At 34.8% G+C, this 13,855-nt stretch overlaps 1 protein-coding gene across 4 annotated transcripts in view; it reads right to left on the bottom strand.

Annotated features, from left to right (window-relative positions):
* runx1 (RUNX family transcription factor 1) overlaps positions 1-8,977 on the bottom strand; it is a 40,977-nt gene extending 32,000 nt beyond the window's left edge. The window contains exons 1-3 of one of the 4 annotated variants that reach the window (XM_037973919.1): positions 8,336-8,977; positions 1,585-1,736; positions 1,396-1,506 (exon numbers count right to left, since the gene is read on the bottom strand). In XM_037973919.1, the coding sequence (XP_037829847.1) occupies positions 1,396-1,506; positions 1,585-1,736; positions 8,336-8,363 (291 nt within the window). In that variant the 5' untranslated portion in view covers positions 8,364-8,977. Of the gene's footprint in view, positions 1-1,395; positions 1,507-1,584; positions 7,481-8,335 lie in introns of those variants that run through there. The other 3 variants (XM_037973918.1, XM_037973920.1, XM_037973917.1) reach the window with 3 other exon arrangements.
* Positions 8,978-13,855: the final 4,878 nt, after the last annotated feature.

Below are 13,855 nucleotides of genomic sequence, written 5' to 3'. Positions count from 1 at the left end.
CTGCCCTCAGTCTACTCCTGCTTTCTGCCACACCCATCTCCACCTGTTGTCAATCTTCGTTACTCACCTGTGCCCACTTCACCTGATTGTCCCCAGTGTTTAAAACTTGGTCTTCCTCTCCACCTCCCTGCCGATTCACTGTTGTTTGTTAGATGTTGGTTGTTTGTTTTTGTCCACGGTTCTTCCTTGCCTCGTCTTGCCATTTCATATAGGGATTTTTGTTATAGTTAGTTTTGCTGCCACGACAGCTTTTGTTTTCAGTTTTTGTTTGTTTAAAAAATAAACCTTTTTTTAGTTATTTACTATGAGTCTGCGGATTGGGTTCGCCACGCTCACACCACCTCACGACAGAAACACCTAAAAATTACAGCTAAAATGAAGTATTTGATAAGATACCTAAAAAAATTTCAATTTCATGTGAAAGAATTTGGTAATCTTTGTTGAAAAAAAAATTGTAATTTATAAGTTTATCAGGAAAGACAGAGTTCTGAGTTAATGCTAGAGAGATAATTACACTAGGGCTTTATCTACATTACTCCATATATTGTTTTAAACATCTTTTTTTCTTTGTCCAAACAATTTCAACAAAAAAGCTGAAATACCCATGCCAGGCTACTAGGTGGTGAGAATGTTAATGACAACAAAACATGGAGAGAGAACCTTCTCAAGTTTGCTAAAGAGCCCCTGAAAACTAGTTTTTGATTTCTTTGGTACTATTTACAATTTCAGATTTTCATAATTTTAACCCAGAGTCCAAGTTCAACACAATAAAGTGAGACAAACTTTGAAAAAACAAAAACAAAACAAAACAGTAAAACCAGCTTCATTGTTGTTTTTGTTCCATGAGTGAAACAGGCTTGTAAAATTGTCTATTTTCCTCTGTCTGTGGACAGAAGGTTCAAACAAAGCTGAAACTCTGTTTTTAAACACATCTGGGGTATTGTGGACTTGGCCAAAACGTCAGAAAAATAACAGATGCACAGAGAAAAATAAATGATACTAAGACTGAAATGTCAAACTTAAGTCACAAATATATTCAATTTAAAACTTAGCTTTTTACAACCTTAGAAACAATGTTCTTTTCTAATAAAAACTGTATATCATAACAGTTTTCCCCAGCTTTTATAACAATTTTTATTGTTATAAAAATGTAGATCAATTGATAGAATGACAAATAACAGAATGGTTATTTTAGGATAATTTAATGTTTTGGTTGTTATGCAACTAGTTTTAACATTTTTGCTTTTCTATCAAACAATTAAGTATTTTAAGGCAAATGAAATATTTTGTTCAGAGCTGAACAAAATATTTTAAATACCCATGATATTTAAAAAAAAAAAAAAAAAAGAATTACTGACAAATCCATTTCTTTCAAATGACTGTCAACATACACACCTTAAAAGCAATGGGTAGTGTCTTGTTACACCTCCAGTGGGTGGGCAGCACCGAGCAGAGGAAATTCGGACTGTCAGTCTTCACCAACTCTCCTGGATGATCTGAGATCACCTGACAACACAGCATCCCAACCACATTTGCAACTCAAATTCAAAGCACTTTTTTAAATCGGACAGTGTGTTGTTGTACCTCTGCCATGCCGTGGTCAGCTATGCGCAGTTTGCCCATTAGAGCACCCCCTCCACCAGGCTCCTGTGCTCCTAGGGGCAGTGCCTCGGCCATTTTCCCTCCTGTGGCAAGTGAGGTGGAGGGGGGAGTGTAACGCCGGCCAGGAGCTGGGTCTGTGGGGAAAAAAAGGGAAGATTCTCTAAATGTTTTTCTGTTGTTCTGTAAATCCATCCATACATCCATTTTATTTTACCCACTTCTCCATTTTTGGGTCGCGGGGAGCTGGTGCCTATTCCCAGCACTCACTGTGCGTGTTCCATAAGTATTATTATTAATTATCATGAAAAAAGACATAGGTAGAAAAACAGTTAAATAATTCAAATATCTTGATTAATTAATCAGCAACCATTTTGATGATTGATGAGAGTTTTGACTTAGTACCTTTTAGGGTTGAATATTAGATCCCAATGTGTACCTTTTTGAGAGCCTGAAAGGTACATCTATTTTCCCAAGTAGTAAAAGACACATAAATATACTGATTATTCTAAATGTTACTGTAAAATTTGTCAACATAAAGTTTGAAAGAAACAAGGTAGGAATTATGTGAATGAATCAACAAAAGTCAACTCTAAAACAAAAATATAATGTGTATTTTTATTTTTTAGTTCCATTCATTTACACGGACTTACACTTTTGCTGCAGCCAGTGTACATGGAGCGCTGGTGCTGTTTTTGGCTTCCATTTTCAAATTACGTTTCTGTGTCTACTAAATAATATATGTTGATGGTATAATGCCAAGATGTTTTTTTCTCTTCAACAAAGTCCCTTTTTTCCGCCAAATTTTTTTTCATATATTTTAAATTTTAGACTGAAAATAGAAGATAGGTTAGCTTGGTTACATTGTTACTTGCCTTTGAAATGGTGCATCAGGGGTGCATATCCCAGTCAGAGAAACCATTTATTATTACTCATTTACTGTACATCATGCTTGCTTCGATGTAACCTTGATTAACAAGGCCCAGGTAAAATGTTGGGGAAGCAGGACATTTTTTATACTGGTGATCTACAAAATAAAAGCCACAGAAAATTAACCAAACAATTACTGGTTGAAGTAAACAAACATTGCTAATAGCCATTTAACAAAAAAGCCTCAACATATAATTTTTTTTATTAAATCATACAGTTGTTTTTATCTCTGTCACAGTCAAGGGTAAATATGCCTTAAAGTTATTTTTTATAGATCTTTCGAGAACCACTGATCTTGAGTACAAGCCAGCTACAAGATGTGCCAAACTAGTTTTTAAAAGGTACTAACTTTTTTTGATGGTAGAAGAACAGTACTTTTGAGGGAACCACCCCAATGACAAGACTTCACACCCCTTCAGGTACAAATGGATAGGTTTTTTTTTTCAAGATTGTAGAATGTTGGTTATATGATAAGATAAAACTACAAAAATGTATCAGGTAAAAAAAGAGCTTGCTCTATCTAATTTGCCTGTTTCACTTTCCTTTGAGAAGGGCTGTGAATAACGAACAAACAGGAAATATGAAATAGGTCCCAATATAGTATGTGAAAGGAGTATGTTCTGACATGAGTCAAAGATGGGTAACTCACATACAATGATTCACATTCCTACAAAAAAAATACATGATAACACATACCAATGAATGCAACAATGGTCACATGAATGGAGTCATAAATCAAAAAAATAAAAATAGCATCAGCATTTATTTCCCATAGCTCAAAGTTTCTTTATGTAGAGACATTAGAGAGGCAATGAACCATCAAAGGGTTAATCTGTTGCAGTTATATATCACCATTGTTTTCTATTATAAGAAAAAGAAAGGGTTTGATTTCCCTTAATTAAGATAACCTCCATGAACTTACACCCTTTTCCACCTGAAATTGAACACAGCATGTAGCCAAATCTTCAGAGATCTGAGCTACGGGTTATTTAAATAGCTAAAGCAAATAAACAAATAAAAACCAGAGCTTTTGAAATGTACCTTTATATTTTGAACAAAATTCTTAATTTCACTATTTCCACTCATTTCTGACAGGCATTGAACTAAGATGAAAGTGGATGCAAACAATACAATGAGAAGAAAATAATTCAAAGTAAAACAGGTTGGACTCCTGTTTTTGTCCCTTGTGCAATGGCTGTGGTCATCTGAAAAAGGAAGCTTCTTTGCCAGGAACAGTTTTCCCCAATAAGAAAAACAGGAGAGTGCTTATGAATGAGTGAATAAATGTTATTGAGTTCATGCTTCACTGTTTAAAAGTAAAGCCTCTGTCAGGTTTCACAACAACGTAACAAAACCATCAACAGATATGAGGATCCTACAGCCATGTGAAATAACTAAAAAATACAATAAATAATGTGGATTCTTTTATAAAAAATGAAATTCAGAGGGAAGTCATTAAATCAATATTGACTGGATCAACTTAGCTAATGGCTAATTTGGCAGCTAGCTGCTGCTATTTGACCTTGAAAAAATAATTTTTTTTTTTTGTTTTTTGGCTAACCACAACAGATTGGTAGAGTTGACTTTCTAAATTTCTTATCACCCACAATCATACATAACAATATTTTATTATTATTATTTGAAACTGCTGAAAAAGAACCATATAAATTGTTAGCCTTGCCATTACTTTAACCACCCACAGCTGTCGGTCAATTTGACCTAAAATTAAAATTTCAAAGTTCCTGCCAATCAAGTCAAACAGATACAAAATGAATAAATATTCTGAAGGAAGTATTTCACTTGGCAACAAACAATTTGTTGCACAAATTTTCCTTCAAAGTAGTCGCAGAGTTGTCACAAGCATCGTGAACCAGTCTCAAACCATTTTCGCTTTAGTTTCCATAAATCCTAGACTGCTACAGCTGTATTTTAACCCTTGAATGGGAGTTCTCATGTGACAGTAAACACCCAAGACTACAGCCCTGATTGTCCAAGTCTAAAGAACCTGCTGATGATGAATATAAAAAACAGGTCCAAATCTGCTTATCTTCATTTCAAAAAATGTACTCCAGTAGGTCAAATCACCAAGGTAAGTATGATGTGGGCGAAGTTGGACAATGAAATAACGTGGATGGACTTCAATACAGTTTGCAAGCAGTGCACAAAAACAGACTGTGATTTTCCAAAAATTGGCTGCTGAAAAAAGGGGACCGCAAGGTTCACTGGTCACTTGGTCATAAATGCTCCAAATTCAGCAAGACTGCAACAATAAATTTGCCTATTTTAACTCAATTCTGAGTTGCCAACTAGTTTCCAATACCTTAAATAATACCCTTTAGGTGCCCACAGTCCACTCCAGATCTCTGTTGTTGAAATGGCCTGTGGCCATTTTGCCAAAATATTTTGACACAAAAGATTGGGTTCGGTTTATTATTTTCTTGTGCTTAGAAAGTACATTTTAGCCTTTCTCAGGATCAGAACTGTAATGTGAGTCATTTTTCATCTAAAACATTTGCTATAAAGGGGTCGTGGGGCCTGGTGGTAGACCCTTAAAGTGAAAATTTTATTGACTTGCAGTTGGAACCGCACCAGAAAGACTACAAAAATCTTCAGGACCCCCAGGACCATGGATGACCCATCCAAAAAGGGTCGTTGAAACAATAAAAAAGTGTAGCAGGCAGTCACTGAAACTGATTCATAGAAGGTTTGAAGGGACACAAGTCAAGGTGATTGAATTATATGTAAATTATGCCCACTCTGTGTTCCCTAAATGAAGTCCAGTTTCCCTCTATCTATCATTAAATGAACAGTATTTCTTTTTAAAACACTCACTATATTTAGCCAAGTTTTGAAAGTGGTTACCCAAGGGTCTGTTTTGGTAAAAGTCGGTAAAGCTTTGGGGTCCTTTTTACCATGAAATAGTAATAAAAAGAACAAATGTGGTTAAATAAAAAAGAAAACTTACTTAAAATTGCACATTTTAAAGATGTTTTCATCTGGTTTTCTGTAAAAAAAAAAAAAAAAAATAAAAATATCCTCCTTAAAATTTGCAAAAGGTGTCCATCTTTATCAATATCTTAAGGTTGCGGGCCGCACTTTGGACACTGCTACTCTATGGTTTTACGTCAGCCATTTTGTAATAAGGCTGCAGGAAAAAGTTGTACTGTAATGTGCCAATGTGTCTGCGGTATGGAAGCATTTTAAAGTGGAAAATGAAAGCAGTTTAGTAAGCTACTTGCAACATTTGCAATTTGCATATTTCTGCTGGCAGTAACCAATTAATGAGACATTTCAAATCCACACCTCCAGCTGAGTACAATAAGTTCACTCAACTAACTCTTAAATCTTAAAGCTTCCTAAGCAAGCTAATACAGCTAAGCCACACACTTTAGATGAAACTTTAAAGAGACGAGACAAGAACCAGAGACTGAATTTATAGCTATGGATGACCAACCAAGCTAAGGTGGAAACTACGGATTTCCTGATCAAGACTGTTTTGTTCTGATACCAATCCGATTAAGTATCTGCTGAAACTCTCAGTTTATTGTTTGCATTATTTTACTTTTTATTTTTTTATTTAACAGCACATACTTGTAGAATACATACTATAAATACAATAAAGTTATTAAAATCAATGTTATTTTGACCCCTCAGTAACTCTACACTGCAGTAGTGTTCATGTTGTTCCTCAGGTTTTAATTTTTTTTCTTAGCTACAAAGAAAAAGAAATATACCAAAAATATGGCAAACTTTTTTATACATTGTGGGTAGTGTTGAGAGTATATGACATACTGGGGCAAACCTATTTTCTCCAATGGACTATTTTCAGGAAAATGGAGAACAAAATTCTTAATAGATTTATTATTACATTATCATATAGGAAGAACAGACATGGAAGAACAGACCCACTGTAAATGTTTGGTAAAAGGGTCTTTGTCCTGTTGATGGTCATAACTAGATGTGAAACACCGTGAAGGTCTTTTTTGTTGGATGTTTTGCACTAGAATACTTTGTAACATTTGATGAGAGAAATTATTGTCTTTTATTTGAACTGGTGGGCTGAATTTCTTCTATTGTAATCAATATATATATTAGAATGGAAGAGATCATGTTAAAAAGGGGGAAAATACTCCATCTGCAGCAATCTTTGAATTGGATTGAACTGCCTTCATTTGAAGCAAAGCAGACTGACCGACCCACCCCAAATGTCATTTAATATTATCTATTTAAATAGTAAGTGAATGAAAGCACCAGAATGGTAACAACAAGCAGCATACCAGTCTGCATACAATTAGTAGTTTTGTTGGTTAGTTAATGAGCCAACCCACAATATGAGCCACAGCCCAGTGGTTTAGGGTTAATTTTAAGAAATCCACCCACTTTCACAACACATTACAGCTGCTGACTCAGTATGATTAATGACTTTTCCCAAACAAAATTACTTCTGTATTCTAATATGAGACGTGTTGGGTTGTGAGAGATTAAAACTATTTGGATTTGGGGGTCCTAATAAAAGCCAAAATGTGCACTAAAATTGTACTTTCTGCTTAGATATGTTCTGGTTTCCAAAATTAATTTTTGACCTCCTAAAAAATAAAAATAAAACTGCAGCTATAGTTCCAAATTTTACCTTTCAATCCCTGTATAATATTTATGTCAACACAATTAACGGTAAAGGTGTCAGAAATTTTGTGAAGGTAAAAGAATAAATTCTGAGTACCGGGGACCCCAAATAGCAAACGGCAGCTCTGCCATCAAATGAAGTCTTAACTAGACACAGATAGATTAAATTCCAATAGAAATTATTTTTAGATATTTGTGCATTTTACTTTCACTTGGTTTTCATATGTTCTGTAAGTAACTTTCAGTCATGTGGCTTCTGTTTAAGACCTTTTAGTAAAGTAAAATTGGCACTTTAAACCAAAAAAGGAAGCTTTCGGAAGGTAAATCAGGATATAGTGTTTACAAAAAAAATGAAAGTTTTTTTTTTTTTCCATTTCATATGCAAAAAACAATTGATAAAAAAAACATCTGAAGCTATAGGTATTGTATGTTATTCAATACATAATAAATGTTTTATTTTACAATTACATTTGATAAAATTGTACTCATATGGTTAATTCAAATGTAATTATATGGATATGTAATCATAAATATATATACAATATTAGAAGTAGTGTAACATTGTGTGTGTATGTGTATAGCTATATATATATTAGCTTGAAACAAATGTTGTGTGTATTTATATATATTAATATATGTGCATACAAATGTATATTATATATATATATATATATATATATATATATATATATAGCTATATAAATGTGTGTGTGTGTGTGTGGTGTTATGTATATATATGTATAATGCATATAACAATGTTACACTACATGTAATAGTGTAAATAGCCCTTTAAAACCAAAACTCACACTAAATGTTAGTTAAGTTTCTACTGAGTGGTGCGGGTCAGACAACAGGAAAACAGCAGCAGCTCATGGAAGATATGTAACCTCCCAGCAAGCTGTGGAGAAATATAACTTTTATGCTTAAAAAAAAAATATTTAACATAAAGTGTCCACAGCACACTGAACAGGTGGATAAAGTCCTAAAACCATCAACATGTTGATGAAATGCATGCGTTCCTAAACATTTTAGCAATGAGAGCTGCAGAAAAGTGAGCGTGAAAATGAAAGGATGACTTGAATCTCGCCCGTTTGTTGCCTGATTGTAAAAGCTTGTAAAGGCGGACTTTACATACAAGTTCTTTGTTTTTATGAGAAGTGGGAGGACAAACTCGCGAGCCTACCGTACTTTGCGTCCCAAAGAAACACCATTTGTGCGACAAAAAGAAGCTTAGTTAGCAGCGAACAGTTTGAATGTGTTGGTAACACAGTCCACCGTCCGCTCAGCTGTGTGGCCGCAGATGTGTCACATTGTGGAGCTCCGTCCCTATGCAGAAAACTCTCCGAGCTGCTCCCGGATGGCCGAAAGTCCGCGCGCGTACAGGCTCGTGACAAGTCTAGAAAAAGACCTGCGTCACTTCACTTCACTGTGTATTCTCCATACTCTTAGCCACTGTCAGCTTTAATTAGAAAAGTCTTCGAAGCTCGGCTGGAAGGAAGCTTCCAATCAAGCAGGAAGTGAAAGGGGAAGCACAAAAAGCGAAGAAGACGAAGAAGAAGAAGAAGAAAAAAAAAAGAGGGAAATCTTTGCTACTGAAGTTTTAAACCGCTGCTCTCTTTCTGCGCTGGTCCCTTTCTCTCTCTCCCCCCCACTCTTACTGCTCGATCAATAGCTGGCCATCCCGGCCGTCAAAGGCCAAGCGTTTACCGGTACAGCTCCGGATTTGCATATTCTACACCCTGGATCAGCCGTCAGCCAATAATCAACTTCATCATATTCATATCGAGGCGACTGACCAATCAGCGTCACGTCCGTTCAAAAGAAGGCGGAGTTTAGCGGAGAACGGGCATTTCGATGCTGGGACATCTCTAAATGCAACATAAAAGCGCAATCGGTGAAATAAGATTTGTGAACCAAGATCCATTTTAAACAGTGACCTCAAATAAAGCCGGATTAAAGCAGCAAACAATCCAAGCATGTTTAGTTTACAGATCAAAAAGGAGAAATGTGTTGCTGATGCACCTGCTCACTCATCCCAGACTGTCAGTACCTAATGTATCCAATATGGGGCAGTAGTTCACAGGGCTTTCTGTATGGAGCTTCGACAGAATAAAAAGCTCTTAAAATGAATATAAATTCAGGTATTTAATAAAGGTTTAAATTCTCAAAACAAATAAAGGTGTACTTTTTCCATACTCTGTACTTCAATTAAATGATATCAGTCCAGTAGTAGTTATTGTCTCTAATGGTACAAGTTGTACATAATCTGCCTGTACCTCAGAGGTTTTCTTCCCTAAAATGGGTTGCAAAAGTGATCTTTTTATTTTGTTGCCTTACAACCTGCAATCCAAATGGAATGACTGAGTAACAGTTCTACAAAAATACTAAAAACAAATTAAGTTAAATGGGATTTTCCCCAAATAAATCTAAAAGACTAATTAAAATAACCATATTTTGTACAACCCCACCACTCCAACAATTAGGGCTGTAGATCTATTAGAATTGCTTTTGTCTATTCTTTATGACTGCTTCTTTGTGTTGGATGGGTGCTGCTTGTGTCCAACAATTTCTAAATCATAAAAATTCTCCATTGATTTGGGGTTTGGTCTTTGACTGGACCAAACCCAGGACATTTAACTGGTCCTCCTTAAACCACTGAAGTGTTGCTTCAGTAGTGAATTTATGATCATTTACCAGTGTTTCATTCATTTCCATCAACACTGACCTGTTTACGATGAAAAAAACATTTTCACAGCATGATGCTGCCACCACCATACTTGATTGTAGGTGCATGATGAGAGGTGGTACGTTTGCACCAGACGTGGTGTTGTCCTTGATGTCTTCATCTGACCACTGCCTCTTTTTTTTCATATGTTTGAGGAGTCCAAAAAATGCAGTTTATAAAATTCAAAATGCTTTGCCTTTTGTCCTTAAGCCATGGCTTTACCAGGTCACTTTTTCATGAAGTCCAGCTCTGCACAGCTTATAGTTGCAACAAACTATATATATATATATATATATATATATATATAGTATAGTATAGCCAAGATACTGCGCAGAACCCTCAAGCTCCCAGGCCTCTGGTAGAGGACCCGAGCTCAGAGGATGAAAAAGAGACCACCCGCGGAGGGTGAGAAGGGAATTATTTATTATATATATATATATATATATATATAGTTTGTAATCAAAGTTTTATATATATATATATATATATATATATATATATATATATATATATATATATATATATATATATATATATATATATATATAAAACTTTGATTTTAGTAATGGGTCTTAAGGAAAATAAATAAGGTCTGTACTGCCTTTTTTAACAGAGAGTACTGTTTTTTGCTTTTGACTAAAACAGACTTAAACTGTTCTTTCACGTTTTTAAAATTCAAACGTTGTTTCTGACAAAAATAGACGTAGAATGACAATCTCAAAACAAATATGGAAGAAAGAAAAAGACTCTAAACTGTGCATTTTTTATCAAATGTTGATATGTCACAGATGACAATTTACTGGTAATATATTTCAATATGGTAAGAAAGTGTAATTTTCTTTTGGCTAAACATGACAACTTACAAAAAATTGTCATCATTGAAAACCCAAAACTCCCTGAAAGGATCTTCCAACATGATATACAATCAAATATGTAACAACTGTTAGTTACATGCTGTCATAAGAATTAGAACAAGCCTTTCCTTGTATATTTGCAGACGATGTGATGATATTCATGATAAATGTACCTGCATCTGTCATGAATATTATCAGGTTACTGTATCCATCTTTTAATTTAATTCATCCCCCTTTGATTCCAGTAATTGAATATGTGGGAAAAAAATGTTGCCCCCCATGCCTGAGGTCAGTGGTTCTTAAACTATTCATAACAAGTACCTCCTCAAAAAATACTAAGCTTGCTAAGTACCACAATTATGACAACCTTTAAAACCCAGTAGTAGAAAACTGCAAGCTTCTGCTACTGTTATTTAAACTTGTACTAAAAGATTTAAAATTGACCAGTCTACTTGAGCGTCGAACTAAACACCAAACTTGCTCCTTTATCCTGATTTTAACACTTCAACAATCCCAAAAAAGACCATCCTCAGTTGAGTCTTCCTTTGGTGATGGTGTCAAATGGCCAAAACACCCACTGATCTCAAGGTCCACTTCTGAGGAGATGTCCCAGAATTCTAGCAACAAGCCTAAAGACATTATTATTGCTAAACAGGTCATACTTATAACTATCTTTGGATTTTAACTTCTGAGCTTAATAAAGGAGATGAGATTTTGACTGACATGTGCCTAGCCTTTGACTCCCTACTCCAAACAGTTTCAGTCATTGAACTTGTTCACTGGGAACTATCTAGATACAAAATAAAACCCAACAAAAACAACAACAACAAAAACAAACAAACAAAGATAACATGAATCAAATTTCTTCACTGTTTTGCAACTTTTGTTGGAAGCAAGTACTATAGAGACTTCAAAGGCACTAAAAGCCACAAGCACATCATCTAGTCTAGTTTCCACAAGTTTTCTATAAATATTTTTCTTAACAATTTGGTTTCAAGTACTTACCATTTGGAGTCAACATGCTTATTTAACTTGTTATTAGTATATATATATATATATATATATATATATATATATATATATATATATATATACTTTTCACCGAGGGGATCCTCAGCACAACAGCGGTACTTGGACCACAGTTTCATGGAGGGAATTCAATTTATTGTTTTCACTGTTAAAAATGCTGTAGTAAAACATTTTGTACAATGGCTGTGTTGGATCACTACACTAACTGCACCATCTAAAACTTGCTTTATTATAGATGAACCAAAATGCAGTGAGGCATGAGTGGATGAAGGAGAGAGAATAAGAATGGCCACATATGTTAAAAGATGTTATAAAACAGACCTAAATTGTATGAACCTTTAGAGCTACATGTCTTAATAAAATACCAGGAAGTAGTTTTTGTTTAAATTGAAAAAGTCAGTTTAAGTTCCATCCAAATGCTGTCAGAGAAACTTTAGATAAGTGCCACTCTGCCTCAGCTTCTGACTCCTTGTAGCCAAAGGGGAGAAAATTAAAAATGTAAACACCTCATCTCCCATCTTGACTTCAGATGGACATGGCATGATTTGCCCTTGGAAATATGCATTTTTCAGATCCTCATCATATGTCCATTTGTATTTGTCCTACAGATTGTTGGGAGACGATCTGAGAAAGAAACACAAAGTCAGACAAAAAAACAAACAAGCAAAGAAAAAAAAAACCAACAGATTTTTAACTATGATTATGTTTTTTTTCTTGTACAGCACTTTTTTAAAATGTATGTTAATAAAAGCACCAGCTTTTATGATGAAGCACCAGCTTCATCATATAACTACATATATGCATATTTCAAATACATACGATTGCTTTGAAAATCAATGATTGGGACAAATTTAGATTCAAAGCTCAAGAGACTGAAAGGCTAAAAAAACAAATCCAATTTTGATGCCTACAGAAAATTTTTTCTAATATTATCTTTGAAAAGCTGTTTGAAAATGCCAATGCTAATGAAAATATTTCAGATTTTAATATTTAACAGAAAACTAATATTTCATTATAGTATTAAGCTTATAAAACTGCTTAAACCAAATTGACTTATAAAATTGGCCTATTAAATATCAGAGGTTCATATCATAAGTTAAAAAAATCAAAACAAACGAAAAAAAAAAAAAAGGAAAGCTGGAGAAAGAAAGAGGGAGAGGAGTTGGGTTTCACCCACACAGCATTATCTACAGACTGGCTTGTAATGTGAGCCTCTTACCGTCCTCCTACTTTGATCCTGAAATATACAATAGATGCTCATATATATATATATATATATATATACTTGAAACCAGATGTTTATATACACTATATAAAAAGACACATGCATTTTTTTCACACTGTCTGATGTGAAATCAAAATAAACTTTGCCCATTTTAGGTCAATTAGGATTTTCAAAAATATTTCTATTTATTAAATGCCAGAGTAAAGAGACAGAGAATGTTTTCAATGCAATTTTTATTACTTTCTTCAAAGTCAAAGTTTTAAATACACTTCATTAGTGTTTGGTACCATTGCCCTTAAAGTGTATGACTTGGGTCAAACGTTTTGGATATCCTTCCATAAGCTTTTCACAATAGTTGGCAGGAATTTTGGCCCATTCCTCCTGACAGAACTGGTGTATCTGAGCCATATTTGTAGGCCACCTTGCTCACACATGCCTTTTCAGCTTTGCCCATACATTTTCGGTAGGATTGAGATCAGGGCTTTGTGAGGGCTGCTCCAAAACTTTGGCTTTGTTATCCTTAAGCCACTTTGTAACCAGTTTGGCAGTATATTGTGGGTCATTGTTCATTTGAAGACCCATTTGCACCTAAACTTTAACTTTCCTTATATATATATATATATATATATATATACTCCTGATCAAAAGGAGGCAAGGAGGCCCCTGAGACAGTCCAGCACATAACAGCAGGGTGCAAGATGCTGGCAGGGAAAGCATACATGGAACGACATAACCAAGTGGCTGGCATAGTATACAGAACATCTGTGCAAAATATGGACTGGAAGCCCCGAGATCAAAGTGGGGAACACCCCCGAAGGTAGTGGAGAATGACCGAGCTAAGATCCTGTGGGACTTCCAAATCCAGACAGA

Source organism: Kryptolebias marmoratus, linkage group LG23 (genome assembly GCF_001649575.2).
Source record: "Kryptolebias marmoratus isolate JLee-2015 linkage group LG23, ASM164957v2, whole genome shotgun sequence".
NCBI classification, from domain to species: Eukaryota; Metazoa; Chordata; class Actinopteri; order Cyprinodontiformes; family Rivulidae; genus Kryptolebias; species Kryptolebias marmoratus.
Note: the sequence above shows the minus strand (reverse complement) of the source record. Positions and strands in the feature narration are given on the sequence as shown.